This window comes from Rhipicephalus microplus, chromosome 6 (assembly GCF_043290135.1).
Source record: "Rhipicephalus microplus isolate Deutch F79 chromosome 6, USDA_Rmic, whole genome shotgun sequence".
NCBI lineage: Eukaryota > Metazoa > Arthropoda > Arachnida > Ixodida > Ixodidae > Rhipicephalus > Rhipicephalus microplus.
In genome coordinates, this window is record NC_134705.1 from 106,854,769 (window position 1) to 106,875,400 (window position 20,632).

General features: G+C 43.2%; 1 protein-coding gene across 1 annotated transcript in view; it reads left to right on the top strand.

The window, feature by feature from the left end:
• The window catches only part of LOC142765973 (uncharacterized), a 150,336-nt gene that overhangs the window by 53,914 nt on the left and 75,790 nt on the right, over positions 1–20,632 (top strand). Inside the window, exons 5-8 of the mRNA XM_075867781.1 lie at positions 4,232–4,279; positions 9,180–9,209; positions 13,394–13,432; positions 14,353–14,394. Coding sequence (XP_075723896.1) covers positions 4,232–4,279; positions 9,180–9,209; positions 13,394–13,432; positions 14,353–14,394 — 159 coding nt within the window. The remainder of the gene's footprint in view (positions 1–4,231; positions 4,280–9,179; positions 9,210–13,393; positions 13,433–14,352; positions 14,395–20,632) is intronic.

Genomic DNA, 20,632 nt, shown 5'->3' on the forward strand with positions numbered 1-20,632 from the left:
AATTCATACAATATTCCCTATACTGTCTATTACTGCTGCAAATCGGCCTCACAATAAAAAAGCAGTGTTTAACACGTATACTTACTGTGCGTGACTCCTGACACCTGGAAAGTGACCTAATTCTACTTTAGGCGAGAATTTGAAATACACAAAAAACAGGACAATTGACTTTACAAAGTATTACAGCCTATCCTCCCAGCGAATGGTGATAAGTGGGTGAAGTAGTGGGATCGTTTTGTAATATCGTCAGTAACCCGTTGCGTAGACCACTGATGCTTGGGAAAGAGTTTCAAGCGGTGTACAATTGTATGCAAAGTTTATTGGTCAGAACTTGTGTGCTGTATTCAGTTGTCCATTTCGCTTTGCCTTCAATATTGCCGCTTTGTCGTAGCGGATATAATCTGGGCTCGACAAAGGCTAGGACTTCACACGTTCCACTAGTAGTTGTTGGTTGTCTCTAGTCTTATGAAACAAGATGCGGGCGGCTCTTTTTGGTAGCTTTGGAATTTTGTCATGCAGCAGCTTAAGTGGAAAAACTGTAAACTGGCTTTGTGGCTTGACTTCTTGGCAAATTCGGCAGCACTTCAGACACTTAGTAGGGCATGTTCGATTCGAAGAGGCTCTGCCAGTTGGACACGGCAACGTGAAATCATGTGCACTCTTGCCGAATAGTACTCCACAAGGCGGTCAATGTGTGATAGGATGCCCGTCCTGACTATGTCCTGCCATTACAAGAGCATAACGTTGTCTCTAAAATGGTTCTCGAAATCTGTCGGGAAACTTGATGACTTCAACCGGACTGGAACTGCGAACTGTGCAGGAACCACCGGCCATGGTGGAAACTGCTGTAATAAGTCACAAAACACTTGCGAACTTGAAGTAATAACCGACTGATTAGTGTTCACGTTGTGTACGCCAGACGATCGAAGGTGGTTAGCGTTATCATAAAGCAAGCGTTCAGCCAATTCAACCTTTGCACCAGTCGTGTCCAGGTAACGGACACGACTGTGCATATGAAGTTTCTTGCAAACCCGTGGAAGTCCCCCAAAGTGGTCTTCTACCAGTTTATGAGCCGCAGTGTGGTCGACGGGCCCAATGCAGGCGAACGCAGCTAGGCGGGCACTTGGTACCAAACATAAATTCTCACAAAATGGACTACTGGCTTTCGTTTTCGTGGCCTGGTACGCCATTGACTGCAACAATTGTGAGGATACGTGATGGAGACACGGTTATTATATAATGAAAACTACTTTAAGAGGCAGGGGCTACGGCATCATTACAGTCATGGTATACGTGCATGCCTGGTAACAACAACAAAAAACATCACGACTAGCTCAAGATGTAGCACACGGCTGCCAGAATAAGCGCAGCCTTATTGCGTACAGGGTGTGTTGCTTATGTTTGACATTGGTTCGTGGCGGCAAGTTGACAGAAGTGAACAGTTTCATTCTGCGTATGTTAAATGCTGTGGTCCTCACCATCATAACCAAGTGACTATCTAAAATTATATTTCTCACTGCCATGCTCAGTGGAAATTACACAAAGGCATTCCCTCACGGATTGTTACAAGGTGGAACAGATATCCAAATACAAAGGCGTAACCACCGGAATAGTCTCTCCGAGAGGTACAGGTCGAGCGACTATTTTTGGTAGATCTACGTCCAAAATAGTGAAATGATTTTCACGAATAGCGTACTAGAGTCCTATCAAAATTTTGAACACGTGGGAATATTTAAGAGGCACACAGCTTCAAGCATCCGGGCTCACTTTCTGGAAATCCATAGCCCAGCTCAATGCCGCAATACTGTCTACCAATATTAGGCTAAGCAGTACAGCATCTTCAATGCTGGGCTGCCAGAGGAGCAGGAGTCGATTTTGAATAGCAGAACCGGGATAGAGTTTTTTGCATAAGTAAAGACAATGCCGTGGCTCCCTGCAGGTTTCTTTTTTTTGGCATTTCTAAAAGTAAAAGATAATAAAATAACTAAAAACATAAAATGTTGTCTTCATTATTCGGCGATAGCTACCCATTTCCGCTTGATATTTCGTAATTAAATATCAAGGCTATATTTTCCCGCGCATCTGCTTCCTTTGCTGCAAATGTGATTGAAAGACAATTGTGTTTTATCAAAAGGTGCTGCTTGAGACGTAGACGCCATCTGGCAGTTGTGTAGAGAAAAAGAAGATTCTGTAGAACACATAGCCGTTGGTAGGTGGCAGCACTCATTCATCAGGCGTCGAAATGTTCAGCGCGGCATAAGAAAGTCTAGCGTTTTTCTTCCTAATAACGAACCAATAATTTTCTAATAAACAAACCCAACACGTCATGCTTATGTTGTCGTGCTTAAGGTATGCTCAATGTTTGCTTTTCAGTCGACAATCTGTGCAAGTTTCCAGATAAGGATGACAATGTCTACATATGAAGATGGCTAGGTGTTAAGCAACTGACTAAACCTTCGGCGTGTGGCTGAATCGTTTGGCAGACAAAGTGAAATACAAAAAGACCAAAATTTCTGCGTTGATATACCCCAAAAAAGTACTATATTCTTCTGTAGCTTAGAAAGTCCTACATGGGGTACTGGAAACGCACTTGCATTGAAAAATGAAGCGCATAGTCACGTGCTTTCTCTGAAAACAAGGCCATATTTTTTACCCAACTCAGTGCTCAGAAATGCAGGAACAATTCAAGTCACTGTGTATAGGTCACTGTTTTCCCAAATGAAGACTACGTGCTTTGAATTCAGTTGACATCGTGATAAGCTAACCACTGTTGCGACGCAACACCCATAATTCTCGTGCAGTTTGTTAGGTAAGCACAACGCAGATGTACCATAGAATTTTCTAACCATGGTTATACATCTGTACTAGTTTGGTCAATAGAGAAAAGCCAGGTGGTCTGTTTTCTGCAAATTACCTCCCTAGCTTCATGCGAACATCTTTATAGTTTCTGTAAAGTTAAGGGGGGTTAATTTATCAGGCATGCACTAGTCTAGTCTAGGAGGATGTTGGTAGCAATTGAGCAGTCGACTGCATTTCTCCACACCAAGAAAAAATACCAGAGTGTGATAGAAAGCTTCCGTATTCTGATATCACATGCATCTATGCAATCAGTCAAACTGAAATGTGTTCTCGTCTCCAAGATGTATACCTGCAGTTTACGACATATTGTGACAGCAATGCTAGTCTGAAATCACGAAGGTAAAAAAATTGGCCCCGTATCTGCATGTAATCTGCAAATGTCGTCGAAAGACGATAGTCCTGCGTGTGGAGAGAGTGAACAAAACATTTATTTGATGTTCTGCGGAAGAACATCGGTGAATGGTATTCCGGAGGCGCTGCGTTAGAGTGCCTCGATCGTGCAGCGGAGGCGAACGAGCGCATCAAGTCACGTCACACGTGAGACGTGAGCGTCATTTGGCAGTTTCTTTTGGAAAACAAAGCGCATGACCGTGCGCACCCGTCTCAGATGTGATAAGGTGTAGAACGCGAGGGGACGGGTAGGTGTCACAATCATCTCGTCTTTGCAAAGCGTTGGAAACACTCCCCGTTCCATGCAAGCGTTGCATGGTAAGCGCAGCGTGTTAAGCGCTACGGTTTTTAAAATTACCTATGTATGCGTTTTCTAGTAAGAGATTCATATGCAGAATATATGCGTGGGTTTAGAGTGCCCCAGACATGCCCAATATTTGCTTTTTCATTGACAACTGCACAAGCATGAACGCTCAACGTTCAGCAACATTGGTGGTCGCTACGGATTTGGTCGTCCGTTTCGAGTACCCTATGTCGGTAAGAATAGACAAACAGACAAATTTACAGACAGAACAACATACATACATACATACATACATACATACATACATACATACATACATACATACATACATACATACATACGTACATACAGACAGACAGACAGACACACAGACAGACAAACAGACAAAAGACTAAAATTTTTACATCGAAGGTCCACAAGAAAGACTGTCGTCTTTAGTACAGCCAGATGAATAATGCATTGGAAAGTTGGAAAGACTACTGCAACACTTCAAGGCTGTCCTCTTCTGAGATATTTTCTGTTGATGTGCAGGCAAACTTTCATGAAAGCTTGTATTCAGTAAAATATGGGTTACTCCACTATATTTGCTGCGACATGTAAAACATGTTTGTAAAATTACATGTAGAATCCTGCGTTTCTTCATATAGGCATAACTAATTCCACATTTTAATTCTGTAGTCTTTGCAGTATCCACAACCATTAGGCCCAATTCCTGGTCCAAGTAGGGTAAGTGTTTCATCCCAAGACAAACTACGTTATAATTGAGCCTCACAAATGTTCTTCATATTTTTTATTTGGTAGTTCTACAAACCATGCTCACAATATAAAGCGGTCAGTCAGACTAGTACCAATTGTGGTTTGCTCAACCTAGGTGAAGAAATATGTTTAACTACATCAGGTAAGAACGCAAAAAACAGTAACGAACACGGCCGTGAATACTAAAAAACAATCATGGTTGAATTTCGTCTATGACCTACGGTCAAGCTCTCTGTGTTTCCATACGATTCCGTAATTCTCAGTAACTCTGGCCCCTCCTTGGGGCAAGATTAATTTTTACTGATGGCGTAGTGAAGATCTATAGCCCTGCATCATTGAGTCTAAATGTTCTAGTTTGGAGAAGCGCCTAGTCTCATTGCACATTGTCAGCTCACCGCGAACAGTCATTACTGATGCGAAATTTGTGTGTCTTCAAAAAACATTGCAAAACCTCTTGGTTTGTTGTTTATTTTACATGGCCATGGGCACAGCACTTCTGCACCCTTAATTTGCACCCTCGTAGTTTTGGCAGCGCCGACTTGCAATTAGGTTGCAAGCTGAATTTAAAGTACGAGAGCGTTCCCATAAGTACTCAGCCTTCAAAAGAAAAAATAAAGGTTTTCGAATGACATCCATTTATTTTTCAGCATAGTTCCCTTTCTCCTCAATAACCTTCCCCATCCGATATCCGTACTTCTTGATTTGGCTAGAAAAAAAGTTTTTTCTGCTGAATTGCATAGTAGGCATCTGTGGCTGCGAGCCAGAGGTGACTACTTCTTCATCCAACTGAAACTTTATAGCAGTGATTGACAATTTCTAATTGAAAAACCAAGAAATGCACTCTCCTTGTTTTTCTGCTTGCAAAAGTCTCTCCGGACCAAAACAGAAAAACAACCGCTTGTTTGGGCACCACTACAAAGCCCAGTTTGTTCAATTTGGCCGTGGGAATGATTCATCTGTAATATAGCACATTGTATAAGTAGAAAAGCACCTCTATTTCACCAAATGCGGATGTTTTTCGCAATACGGAGCTAAATCCGCCCAGTAATTTGGCTTAGAAGGGCACTGTCACCTTTTTGTCTTTCCAAAGGTAGTCGATGCAGTTCGCACGGATAGAATCTATAAAAACTGTGGTAATCACCTTTGCGGCCGATTCTACAGTTACCACGTTTTTCGGAGCCGGTTCCCCGAGTGCACTCGAATGCTTTGACTGTTCTTTGTCCTTGGTGTGTACCAGTCAATCAATGTTTTGTCAACAGTCGCGAAACAACGCTGGACCTCCTTTGAAATACAAATAAAAAGTTTTAAACAATGCTCCTAATTGTTGTCAAGGACGCACTTGTCCAAAGTGAGCGAACGCGGCTCGCATCGCGTCCACAGCTTTCTCAAGCGCGAAATATCTGCAAGACTTGATCAACGTGGTCTTTTAAGATTCTGTCTCAGCTAACTCGCGAACATTCAAATGGCAGTCTGCCAGTACGAGGTCAGGAAGTTTCTCTACGCTATTGGTAATAATCGCCTTTTGTCGGGACCCAAGCACATAGCCGGAAGCTTTCTCTAAGAACAAGTGAATCAATTTTCCCCATTTAAGTGCTTAGAACTGCAGGAAAACTAACGTCACAATGCCCCAGCGGCTGCTTCCTGACACCCGGACTACGTGCTGTTAGTTTTGTAGACATCATTATAAGATAGCATGACTCAACAAGAACGTTTCACCATCAGTTCTTAACGTGAGCCTAGCAGAAAGATACCATAGCATTTTTTTCCTATGGTTTCATTTGTACTTAATTCCTGAGTGAAAGAAAGCCAGGTGGTATTATTTCTAAAAGTTGTCTTCCAAGCTTGATGCGAACACCTTGATGTTTTACTAGAGTTAAATAGAAACAATTTATCATGCAGTCAATAATTTAGTCTTAAAACGATTGAGCAGTCGATTGCATTTCTCAACATCTCAAAAACATACCAGAGTGTGGCATATACCATCTCTATTGACTGAAATTGAATGGGTTCTCTTGATCAAGGAGTACTACCTGCAGCTCTTAACATATTGTGGCAGCACTCCGTGTGTGGAATCCGTAAGGTAAAATAACTCACACTCTAAGGCAAAAGTCTGTTAAAAGGTTGTGTGGTACGTCCTTTTGGGGACTAATGGGGCTGCCACAATCCTTAATATCTCTCAGGACTAACGGCACCGGGTCTAACAGTTAGTTCACAAAAACGAACTCGAGGGGCTCACAATTAGTCCTCACAATTACACATTAGTGAGTAACCATCAGTCCCACAATTCACCTCAAAGGATTAACATTTCGTCTTCACACGTGCACCTTATAGAGCAAAAGTTATTCCCAACATTTACACCTTACCGGGCAACCGTTAGTCCTCACAGTTGTACCTTGCCGGACGAATGGTTGATCCACTCAAATACTCCAATCGGATGAACTTTCGTCCCGAGTTCACACAATGATTTTTTGTTTATTTTCCACAAGGCGTAATACTTTTTTCGCCTGTTTTTCTGCGCAGTGAGCAACAAATTGCGCAGAAACGAACATGCTAAAAAGTACTTAGCCACCTATATGTAACTGCTTTCGCAGTCACGGCAACAACAAAAGACAAAAGTGAGACATCGAAATATTTGTTTGTCTACATACACTGAAGTTTCTCCATTCTCTTAAGTGAATTCACGCTGAAGTGTACAAGTCCAGTCTCGTTGTAAAATCTTGTTCACACATTGGAAGCTCCTCCGACAGAAGCGATAGATTACAGGCATTGCAGATGCCAGCGCACGTAGCCTTCGGCCTGTTGTGTTCCCACGGCTGCACGTACAATATTACAGTAAAAATAGACACACGTGAGGGAAGATGAAGATGCACGCATATGACAAATACGTGCACGTTAATATAAAAGCAAGAGTTAAAATGTGACACACAAATAACCTTACCTTCACATCTCGCACAATCCTTCTAAATCTGCTCTAACAAAAGAGATGGATGACAGGCATCGCAGACGCCAGCCACACAGTCTTCAGCACGGTGTGTGCCCACGGCTTCACAATAAGTATGTAAAATAGTGAGTCACGCGTGGCTGAGGATGAATACATATGCATATGAGAAATACGTGCAAGGTGAAATAAATACATACGTGAGATAAGACTTGCTAACAATTTCACCGTGATGTCACACACCGTCAAAGACTCATTTCGATCCCCGTAGCACAACAGCCTAGGCAGCGGCCGCAGCCACAACTCCGCGAACCACCGTTCCGCCATCAAGTCGTCGAGTCCTAAGCAAGCGACGTCGTTCAGCTCGAGCAAGCGATTCCAAGACGAAGCATGGCGGTGCACGCGGAGTGTCTGCCGCCAGCGAACTTCGAACAGGAAAGCGAGCGTACGCATGGCTGCCGCCACGGATAGTGCTGAGCTGGTTTGGAGCTAGCGCGAAAGAAATTGACGGTAATGCGGCCCTTTTCCACAAGCTCTAGCGAGTGCAGCGCGCAAACCCGAATTCGCCGCCGCGGCCTACGGATCGCGCCGAGCTGCTCGCGACCAACTGACGGGAATGTGAACTGTATTGGCGACCAATTTTCAGTGAGTTCCAACGCTAGCGAAAGCCCCGCCAGCCCGTGCTGGTGCACTTACTGCGCGCACTATGCTACAACCAAGCTCGTTACGAAAACCCGCAACGTGTTTTCGACGACTCCCAACACGGCGACAAGGTGTCAGCCCAATATGGTCAGCCCGGAGCTCATCGTGGTGGCGAAGACAAATGAAAACTCGACGAGCGAGCGTACGGGAGGCTGACGGCACTGGTGGCCAAATTCCAGGCGGTCGCAAAGCACGGGCGGACTGCAGACGCCGAAGCTGGCCTTCGCGATGCATTTTGTGCGTGCGATATACAGCACGACCGAGCCCGTTGCCGGCTAGCGCGATGTGTATTGCAAACGCGACAAGTAGAGTAGAGTAAAGAATGGTAACCTACTTGTCCTAGAATCTAGCGCTGTTTTCTGCCCTGAGTCCGTCTGAAGTATATATCCAATAGGTCTGTTGTTTTCTCAGCTGCCATATTGGCCTTCCCAACTGTTGCTGTCGTGTGTTGTTCGTGACTATCGTGAAGCCAGAGATATACAGCGCAGCGTGGTGACGGATCGAGACTTGCTCCAGACTTCATGAATGCAGCGAAACGCAAAAGCAGCAGCCCACGCTCACCCGAGCGTACACACAAGCACTACGTTGTAATTCGTGGATCGTCGAATCCAGGCGGCCGTGGTCGAGCACTCTAAGAGCGACACAACACGAACCGACGCCGGCAAAACACGGGGAAAGGCTTAGCCACAGAGGAGGAGAGGGAGGCCTGGTCACCTTGGCAACGCTTTTCGCTCTGCCTGCAATGCGTTGGCGGTTCATGCCTCGATTTCGCGTGCCATGCTATCCTCTGTGGTTGCTCCTCAATTTCCTATCTGTTCATCTCGCGCGCCTATTGGGCTCCGTTACTCTTTTTTCGGGTAATTTTGCCTTATAGTGTACGCAAAACTACATAGGTCGCATGCGTTGCACAATTCAGAAGCTTAAGTGCTGCACCTATCAGTTAGCCTAACACCAATTTTGGAATATTTCACTTGCAGTGCAGCAATGCAGCCAGAAGATAATAATTTTCAAAGGCTATTGTTAAAATTCGAAGCTTATCTGTTCTCAAACGCTGTGTGGAAGTTCATGCAACCTTTTCAGAAAAGATTATTCGGTAAATGTGCGCCACCCTGCAATTTTCGCTGTAAAATTGTAAATATGGCAGTATTAAGGATATGAACAATCTTGTCTTTTTTCATATAGGCATCAATGATTTCACAATGTAATCTTCTTGTTTTTTATTATCCACAGCGATTAAGCCCCATTCCTGGTCCAAGTGGGGTAAGTGTTTTATTTCAAGATAAACTATGTTAAATTGATGCTCCAAAATGTACTTCATGAAGTCTTAACTTGGTAGTTGTGCATACTTGGCTTACAACATAACGCGTTTAGTCGGACTGGCGCAAATTGTGTGTGACTCACCCTAAGCAAAGATTTATCTATACCTACTTGAACATGCAGGGTTAGGATACACGCTGTCAGGAAATAGACTAAGGATAACTGTCTGTGCCCTGCGCAAGACCGGGTGTGGGAGGGTAGTGGGGAGTACCCGTGTTCACAGGTATAAGTCTTATGTTATTGCTTTGAACGTGAGCGAGCATTCTCTGCGAGGCAGAGGGACTGCGGAGGTAGCGCAATTAGTGAGTGCTTGCACGGCCTCGTGTGCGCCCTCGTCAGGCTTACAGGTAGAGCCCTCAAGTGACCCGAGGGGAGCGGGAAGCCAAATGAGAAAGTGGTGCGTGATACTCTTGACGCTTTCGAGAATGCGGAGGGCCTGAGGGGTTACCATCCTGGTTTCGTAGGCCTCTATAGCCACCTCAGTATCGCTGTATACTGACTCACTGCAACTATTTAGCATAGCCATCACGATTGCAACTTGTTCGGCTATCAAGGGCTTCGATGTTGAGTACCGTGGCGGAGCAAGTAAGCCGGGAATCCGAGTAAACGAATGAAACAGCGAATGCCTCTTGTAGGACATGTCGCGCAACATACACAAAATTTGAATCAGTGCGTTTGCTATGAACGTGCTCGAGAAGAGCTCTACCCCTGGCTCTACGTCGGCTGACCATGTGTGCAGGGTGCATATTGTGGCGAATGTGTGTGACGTGCAGTTGAGACCATATATCTCTGAAAATCCACGTGGAATTAGAGCACTGGTCCATAGAATTGAGGCCCAAACCGTCGAATGTGTTGCGACCCAGTTTCGTTTCGGAAAGCCGGAGCAGCTGTTAGCACTCTTGCACCTCGATTATCTCTTCGAGTGTATTGTGAACACTAAGCTTGAACAGGTTTTCAGTGCGACTGCTTACAGGCAAGCTTAGCTCGAATCTAAAGACCTTTCTTATACGGGAATAGAGCTTACTCTACTGTGGAACATGGCAATTATGCATGGCTGTTATGCATGGCAATTATGCATGGCAGTACGACAGGTGGCACAGCACAAACGCTTGTATGCTACAGGTGATATTGTTTTCCTTGATTCGCCAGTGTATGTTGGTGAGCCTCCGGATGATGCCAAAAGCTCTTTCTGTCTTGGTATTCTTCTGTCTGAGTGTGGCTCCGTTAGCTCCATTAGACACGATATGCATGGTCAATATTCGGAGCGTGTCCCTTCTGGGCTCTAGGAACCGTCCATCATTGAGAAGCCGTATTTCACTTTGAGACGCAGGTTTCTAGCCATTGAGCCCGCCGCCTCAGGGTCTTATCATGTAGAGCAGGAGCTCCGCATTATGGGGAGCACTTGAGTTTGTTAGGACGGAAGAAACGTTCGGTCTCAGCGATTGCACGCTGTATGGCTTTCCCAACTTGGTCATGGCTTCCGCCGGTGCACCAGATAGTTATATCATCGGCGTAGTTGGTAGGATTGATTCCTTGAACGTTCGAGAGTTCCGTGTAGAGGCAGCTGACCACGATGTTAAATAATATCGGTGAAACAACTGAGCCGTAAGACATGCCGCGTGAACTGAGGGCGAGCTTTTGCGAGAAGTACCTTTCTATCTGCAGCTTAGTAGTTCTCTGGATAAGCAAGAATCTGATAAAGTCATCGACTCTTTTCTAGCCCTAGGCTTGCAATGACCTGAAAAATGAATTTGTGGGAAACGTTGTCGAAAGTCTTCTGCATGTCTAATCGAAAGTTGGCTCTGGTATCCCTGTGTTCAAGTCGATGATGTGATGCTTTATCAGCTTGATCGAACCCTGTGTGGTGAGTCCAGCTCTGAATCCAATCACAATGTGGGTGTACATGTCATTAGTCTCGAGGCGCACCTTGAGGTGGTTCAGCAGGGCATACTCTGTGATCTCACCGACACATTAGGTTAAGGAAATTAGTTCTAAAGTATCTATTTCTGGTGCTTTACCAGGATTTGGGAATATCACTTATCAATGAATCAATCAATCAATCAAAATCTTTTATTTTCACTATTTTCTACACCAGTCGAAAAAGAGAGATCTATAGAAAAAGCCGAACGTTCATAGGCTTCAGTACCGTGTAAGCCGTCTTCCACTGTGCGGGGAGCTCTTGATGGCACCACCTTTTATTAATCTTTTCCATGATTGAGTCGATGGAGTCTTCATTAAAGTTCTTCGGCATCTTACGTATGCCGTGAGGGTCCGAAGGAATTTGCCATTTGGGAAGAAGAAATCCTTTCGGTTCTCGGCCATAGTAATGTCCAGGTTGAACTCCGGCACGACTGGCTCGGTATCCCAAAGTAGTCGACAAAGATCGCCCTTAGAGGATCTCAGAAAAAGGTGCCCATCACATTTTCAGCCGCTGCGAAACTTTTACCATCTTCGAAGCAGGTTCTTCAGGTACATCCTACTGTTTCGACTGTTCTTTTGTCAAGTGTCTACAAGTAGATTATTGTTTCATCGACGCTCACAAATCAAAGCTGGAACTCTGGCGTGTTCAAACACTGACATCACTTCGGAGCTTCAAACAATGCTCAGAAGTGATGTCATGGACAGGCCAGTTGCCCAGAGTTCGAAAACACTGCTCGCATTGCGCCGACAACTTTCTCATGCTGAAAGTTTTTTCAGGGTATTACACATAAAGCCATTTTAAATTCTCTCTCAGCTAACTCGCGCACATTCAGTCGGTAGTTTGCGAGTACGAGGTCGTGGATTTCTGCTACGTTATCGGCAATCATAGTTTTTTGCGGGGTTCCTGGGCAAAGCTCATCAAGAACCCACGTGCGATCGCGTTTAAATCGTTGAACCAATTTTGACAAGTGCTAACGAAGAAGAACACTTTTCATAGACAGCATCTAATCACTCTTTGATTTCTTTGGGTAGTTTCATTTCATAAAACAAGAATTGATTAACCAACTTATATTCTTTTTTATTTTTAACAAACGAACGAAAATTAACTGCTTCCTCAAGCTGTCAAAACCAAAATGTGTACCAGATTGGACTAGTTTTTTGCAGGTGCCTGTCTAACAAATCATAATCAACATCGGTATATGTCTCATTGTGTGGTTCGAGCTCTGACAGTGAGGCTAAATACTTATCGGACCACCCTCGTAGGAAGTGATTTGTGCAAGCAGATTCAAATCTTAGGTGTCTATGAGAGAGTAGATATATTTTGCAAGCTGGTGGTCTAATCACCTCCAAGAATAAAATCAACAGCATATCGAATAGATTCATTTCTTTTATCTGAGGACCAAGTCATATTTTCCAACAACATACTGCTGAGTAATGCACCAGTGATTTCAGCCATTTTTTTACATTACGGCTGATTCCTCATACCAAGCCTACGTGCTGTGAATTTTCTTGACGTCATAATAAGCTTACTGCTACTGTAACCCCACACAAATTTTTCCGTGTCAATTCATTCAATAAGCAAAACAGAGATGTACCATAAAAATTTTTACCTATATTATATTTATATTAGTTAGCCGAATGGAGGAAAGCAAAGAGGGCTGTGTTATGAAGCTTGCCATTCAAGGTCAATTCGAACATCTTTATAGGCTCACAACAGTTTAATGTGGCTATTTCACCAGGCGTGCAATAAAGCAGTCCTGAAGCAAGTTAGAAGCAACTGGCCTGTCGCTTGCGTTTCCTAACATAGTAAAAGCATACCAGTGTGATGTAGCTAGAGAGGTTGCATTTCGATATGAAACGAACCTAGTTGCTGAGACGAAGAAACAAGTTCTTATGACCAAAAAAGTAGTCCCTGAGGTTGAAAAAATATTGTTACAACATCACAAGTATAAAAGTTGTAAGGTACTAACTGACTTTCAAACTCACTGTAGTGGTTCAATCGCATGAACTTGAAGACTGAAGTGTTCTCAGACATACTTTGTGGAAGTACATGCAACCTTGCCAGAAAACATGCCTTTACTGAAAAAGGGTAACTAGACGAATCTTACAACAACTTTGAATAGTGCAGGTAAAATGATGTATACAACAGTGTCCTTTATGCATACAGGCGTTACTTATTCTAAATTGCCAAAATCCACTCTTTTCAGGCTCTGCTGCCATTAAGCCCCACTCCTGGTCCAAGTGGCGTAAGTGTTTCATCCCAAGAAAAATTGCATTATTATTGAGATTGAGAGAATGTTCCTCATAATGTCTATTTGGTATGGGTGCATAACAACCAGACTGGATAAAAGTGGACAGTCTCACTGGTACGAATTTTGCATGATTCACACTATGTCAAAAACTACGTATTCCTAATTTAGAAAACAAGAGTGAAACTCACCTGTACGATACCCAGAACTTTACCCACTTGTCTTCATCCAATTCATTAAGATGGGTGGATCTTTAATGCACACCAAGAAACCACGGCTGCTCAACGTAACCTTTTTCTGAACTGCTCTGCATTACTGTATATTGTTCTAACATCTAGCAATGAAGAAGCAAGGACGGAATAACATTTAGACCGAGATAAATATATAAAAATGACATAGAAAAGATCAGAGGGAAGCAAGAGATTTGAGAAAACAAAGAATAAGATCACAATCCTTCGAAATCGAAGTTATTCCATGCACTTGTAGGAAAGGTGACTGTTATTTAAATGTTTTATTTAGTGAAACTTTGCAAAATACGCTTATGTACAAATGTGCACCAGTATTGATGTAGCCATCTTTTCAAGATGGGGTGGCGTTCAGAAAGAGGTAAAAAGTGTCATATTAGCAGACACAAATTTCTTCGTTTAAGTATTTAGAGATAACGTCGTCTCTAAAATCAGCAGAAATACGGAAGGCCATTGAGCTGCGCTCTCGGTGGTTTGTTTTCAGTTTTTTTGTGATTTTCTCGACCGATAGGCCTCTCAGCTAGTTGTTAGCCCGCCACTTTCAATACGCCTTGAGAAAGATTGCTCTAGCAATCTTTCTCAAGGCGTATTGAAAGTAGCAGGCTAACAACTAGCTGAGAGCATGTATTTCTTCATTCCTTGTTGCTTATTTTCACATTATTCAATTTTCAGCACAGAAGCCCCCCAATCGCCGGAGGTCCCTTGATTGCTCGTGTATGTCCTTCATCTTTTTGTAAATAGGTACTTATTCGTGTTCAAAGAACACATAGAGTAAATATTACATGGTACACGTCACATACCACAAAAAACTGGCGCAATGAAACCGCTTCCGCTATTGTATTAATATTGTAATGGCCAATCGGTTATACCCAATAATATTGATTGATTTATTCATATGTCATATTTAACGTCCCAAAACAAACACATGAATATTAAAGACGCCGTAGTGCAGGGCTGCGGAAATCTTAACCACCTGTGGTTTTTTAACGTGCACACACATCTCAGTACACAGGCCTACCACATTTGTGCTTCCACCGAAAACGCAGCCACCTTATAGCCAATAGTATGCAACAGAAACAGGAAAATATACAATTGAAAATATATGAGACAAGAGCTGTTTCAAGGGCATATACTAGCCTTTATGAGAAGAATATATTGTGCAGCAGTAAGCAGCGCATAAGGAAAACCACACAACAATCCACAAATTGCACGATTGTTAGAAATAACATAAGACGCGTACGCTGCCAAGACAACAAAATGTGTGTGCTAACAATATATTCAAATATTACATGAAAGAATGCTACCAGTCAATCTCTTTATTGCCTGGTGTGGTGCAATTTGACGAATTGTTGGTATAAGGAAACGCAGTCGCTTTAGCGAGGGCAGTAGCCTGGGTTGGTTGTTTCCTGAGACTTTTCTGAACCATTGGTACATGTTTTTTACCACTCTTGTAAGAAAAGACTGAAAAAAAACTGCGGAGTAAATGAAGTCCTCAGAACTTCTCATGGCTTCACGTAGGGTGCTCGTAAGAGCGAATAGTCCCGAGTGTGCATATTTATTAACAATAATACAAGTGCACATGGGGTATTTATTTGGTAAGGCGAAACGCTACTGCAATTCATAAAAATGCATTCGTAACATATGTAAGCACAAGCGATTTATTTCTCTATTTGTGAGATGAATTAGGTACCAGTTAAGCAATTCAAGTTGGTGTATATGGTAGTCTTTTTATGTGTTTATAAAGCTTTCAAACACTAAATGTCACCGGAAACAGAGTACCGATTGGCAGCTATTTCTATAAGGCTACCATTCGTATGTCGCATTATTGAAGAAGGCATGTCGGCCTGAAGAGTATCAGCCTAAATAGGCACCCCATTTTCTAAATTATTTTCATCAGTTCCAGTTGAGTTCCTTCCCCGACTTCTTCCCTGATGTCGTGTGACGTACAAGTGAATTATGAGCAAACATGTTGAACTGCTCTCGTATTTATTAATCAGGTAAATTTCAGTGAATCATTGTGAGTGGCTTGAAATGTTCCTCGCTGAAACCGAAACTTTGTATTTTCTGTGTGAGTTGATATAAAAAGAGAAAAAGAGCACACTATAAAAAGCACACGCATTTCTTTTTCTCGTGACTAACAAATATCAGTTGTCTAGCCATAGATTTAGCTATAATAGTTGTGATATTGGAGAATTTTTGACCTCCGGGAAAGCAAAACATGATTTCTGCAAGAATACACAGTTTTGAAGAAAATTTGTATATCACTTCGCATGTTGTAAACAGTTTGAGCCAGTGTTTTCCATACGTTAATAAAAAGCAGAACTGGAGACCTTCGATAACCATTATTTAACCCAATGGAATTACAAATTGTGTTAGTACTGCACAGAAAGATGGCCTTAAAATATTTCATGTTCGTTTTTACCAATCCCAAATATCATCATGCATCGTGAAAGATGTCTATGAAGAGGAATAATAACCAGAATAATGTGCACGGCTCTTAAGCACGAAACAAGTTTTTTAGGCTTGTAAACACTTTCTGATTTACGTTCAAACATTGTGTTTAAGACTGCCGAAATTATTCATGTAGGAGCTTAAAAAGTAGTAGCTCAAATGAACAAATAACTATTTACTGGCATGATAATGCATTACCTATCGACAAATACAATGAGTGAACCTAATAAATTATAAGAAAGTAATGCAAACAAAACTGGAATAACAGTAATGCAAATAAAGGAGAAACCCAAATAGGAAAAAAAAATGCACACGTTTGGAGGCTCTGCAGTAGTCATGTATAGATAGGAAAGAACGAAGGCACAAACTCAGGGCTGCAGACCAAATTTATGGGGCAGTACAAACATAGCATTTAAATTAAATTATGAAAACATTTATTTTCATTATCAATAAACTTATAGACATTGCGAAGACAGTCATTCTAAGCTTTGCATGCTGCATCAGCATACATTTTACCTAGGCCATGAAATGATGAAATTTAGGCGCTTTTTGGTGATAAACCTTTACCTTACGAAGGTCCAGGCAAAAACTACTGCTTAGATTTTATTAAAACTTTGCAGGTTTATGTAACTCCGACACAAAAAGTGAGCTTTTCAATGAGTTGCAAGTATTCTTTTAGATATTTTATTGCTGTACTTTGCAAGCAGCTGTTCATGCGACATAGCAACTGCTAAGCTAGAATAATCCTGGAATGAACTATACAATAGGTACTTGCCAAGCGAATGAAGAACGAAGTTGTCATGGTCCATACAACTTTTTGAAACGTTAGTGCTTTATGGAAAGCCTAACGCGGGAGATCACTTTTTCAAAAGCACGGTAGACGCAAGAGATTGCTTATTACTCGTGTTGGGTACAACAATACTTGCCACTACGTTTAACTGGTGCTGCTAGAACTAAAATATTTCGCTCTTTACCATTTAATCCCCAAGTCTACGCGTTAGGCTAGTTGTAGATGTAATTTCCAGTACGTATATCTGACTCCCTACTGAAGACAAATGTGTACAAGTATATCTATTTGCCACAGTTTTATTAACTACTCCAAAACACCAAGAAATAGAATGCTGTCTTAAGGGCAGCGACAGTTTATTCTTTGGAAGTTAGAAACTTTTCGCGTTTACTTTTCATGCACTCCAACCATCCGCAACTGATGCGCTCGAAGCAAAACTCACAAAAATAGCCTAAACTTTATACAAAAGAGTGTTAAAAGGGTGTGTGGTTCGTCCTTTTCGGGACTAATGGGGCTGCCACAACCAATAATCTCTTCATGGACTAACGGCACCGTGTCTAACAGTTAGTCCCCGCAGACGAGCTCAAAGGACTTACATTTATCCCTCACATAAACATCTCAGTGACTAAGATTTAATCCCACAATTCACCTCAAAGGACTAACATTTAGTTCTCAATATTGCACCTTATAGGGCAACTGTTAATCCCCACACTCACACCTTACTGAGCAATCGTTATCCTCACAGTTGTACCTTGCCGGACGAATGGTTGATCCACTCAAATACTCCAATCCGATGGACTTTCGTCCCCAGTTCACACAATGTTTTTTGTTTATTTTCCGCCAGGCCTAATACTTTTTTCGCCTGTTTTTCTGCGCAGTGAGCAATAAATTGCGAAGAAAATAACACGCGAAAAAGTAGTTAGCCACTTATGTGTAACTGTTGTCGCAGTCACGGCAACAACGAAAGACACAAGTGAGACATCGAAATCTTTGTTTTTCTACATACACTGAAGTTTCTGCGTTCTTTTAAGTGAATTCATGGTGAAGTGTACAAGTCCAGTCTCGTTGTCAAATCTTGTTCACACCTTGGAAGCTCCTCCGACGAAAGCGATAGATGACAGGCATTGCAGACGCCAGCGCACGCAGCCTTATGCCTGTTGTGTTCCCACGGCTGTACGTACAATAAGATAGTAAATATAGTTAAGCACACCTGGCAGAAGATGAAGGTGCACGCATATGACAAGTACGTGCAAGTTAATATAAAAATATGCTTGTAAATATCAGACACAAATAACTTTACCTTCACATCTCGCACAGTCTTTCTTAAGCTGCTCTGACGAAAAAGATGGATGACAGGCATCGCAGACGCCAGCGCACACAGCCTCCAGTACGGTGTGTGCCCACGGCGGCACAATAAGTATGTAAAATAGTGAGTCAACGGGACAGACGATGAATACGAATGGATATGAGAAATACTTGCAAGGTGAAATAAAAACATACGTGAGAGATGACATGCTAATAATTTTGCCGTGATGTCACACATCGTCAGACTCATTTCGATCTCCGTAGCACAACAGCTTAGAAGCGCCAGCCGTAGCCACAACTCCGCGAACCACCGTGCCGCTAACAAGTCAGTGAGTCCTAAGCGAGCGACGTTGTTGAGCTCGAGCAAGCGAATGCGAGACTAAGCATGGCGCTGTACGCGGAGTGTCTGCCGCCAGCGAGCTTCGAACAGGAGAGCCAGCGTACGCTGGCCGCCACCACGAATAGCGCCGAGCTGATTTGGAGCTAGCACTGAAGAAATCGACGGTAATGCGGCCCCTTTCCACAACCTTGAGTGAGTGGAGCGCGCAAACGCGAGTCCGCCACCGCGGCCAACGGACGGCGTCCAGCTGCTTGTGACCGACTGACAGAAAAGCCAACTGTAATGGCGACCAACTTTCCCTGAGTTCCGACGCTAGCGAAAGCCCCGCCAGCCTGTTCCGGTGCACTTACAGCGCACAACATGCTATAACGAAGCTCTTTACGAGAACCCGCAACGTGTTTTTGACGACTACCAACACAGCGACGAGGTCTCAGCCGAATATCGTCATCCCGCAGCTCACCGCGGCGGCGAAGACAGGTGAGCACTTGATGAGTGAGCACAGGGGAGGCCGGCGGCAATGGCGGCCAATTTTCAGCCGGTCGCAAAGCACAGGCTAACTGCAGACGCCGAAGCTGACCTTCGCGATGCATTTTGTGCGTGCGATATGCAACACGACCGAGCCCGTTGCCGGCAAGCGCGATCTGTATCACTCACGCGACAAGTAGAGTAGAATAAAGAATGATAGCCTACTTGCCTTAGAAGCCAGCGCTGTTTTCTGCCCTTAGTCGGACTGAAGTAAATATCCGACAGGCCTGTTCTTCTCGGCCGCCATATTGGCCTTCCCAACTGTTGCTGTCGTTTATTGGTCGTGACTATCTTGAAGTCAGAGATATATAGCGCGGCATGGTGACCTGTCGAGGCTTGCTCCAGACTTCATGAGTGCAGCGAAACGCTAAAGCAGCAGCCCACGCTTATCCAGGCGTACAACAAGCACCACGTCGTAATTCTTAGATCGTCGAATCCAGGCGGCCGTGGTCAAGCACCCAGAGCGTGACGCTACGCAACCGCCGCCGGCAAAATACGGGGAAAGACCGAGCCAGCAGAGGAGGAAAAGGAAATGTGCTTTGGAGAAGGAAGGCTGCTCACCTTGGCAACGCTTTTCGCGCTGCCTGCAATGCCCGGGCGGTTCAGTTATAGTGGAGAATAAGTGGTTTTGCGTGGCACGCTTCCCTCTGTGGTTGCTCCTCAACGGTCTATTTGTTCATCGCGCGCGCCTATTGGGCTCTGTTACTCTTTTTTCGGGTAATTTTGCTTTAGAGTGTACGCGGCATAGGAAGTTGCTCCAGTTGTGGTTAGGGTTATAGGCCACTCAAAAACAAAAATATTTTAAGGGCAGGCAGCGTTGAAATAACTTTTCCTTAAAACCAGAATTTCTAATTTAGCTTACCCAGCTATTCACAGCGCAAAATATTGAATATTCATTTATTTGGAGGTTCTCTTTGTCAAAAATTGCACTAAAAGTGCTAGCCACGCCAGCTGTGATAAGTGAATAATGGGTGGCTTTATTCAATAAAGCTTTGACATTTTTGTAACTAATGGCTGGAGCTATGCAGTTAACTAGAATAAATAATATGCAGTGAATATAAAGGTAGGAATGCTAAAAAACAAAAAACGGGGAAAACGTTCCAATTTAGACTGAACCTGTTGGAGGTTTTAGCTGTGAACTGAAAAATACTCCATGGATTTTTTTAATTCTAGTTCACTGCAGAGATATATATGTTGTAAATCATTCTGCAAAATTTCAGTTCAAAGTATACGCTGAGACATTGGTTATGAAAGTTTGTGCCGCAACATTTGGAGCAAATTGTCGTTTTCATAAAAACGTAAACAAAGATTTCCGAGCTTGTAAAAAGAGTCACAATCTTCGCATGTAGGCCTAAAATGCATCAGATTCATAGCTGGGCCCTTCTGCGGAAGAATTATTGTTTCCTTTTGTTCGGGTGGCTGCTCGTCTTTTCTTCGTGGCCTGTTTTGTCCCATCCGCTGACTTGCGTTTAGGATTCTTCATGCGCAGGTGATCCCTGGCGATGCAAGAGTAGAATCAGGTTCTCTTCTTCTCGATGTAGAAA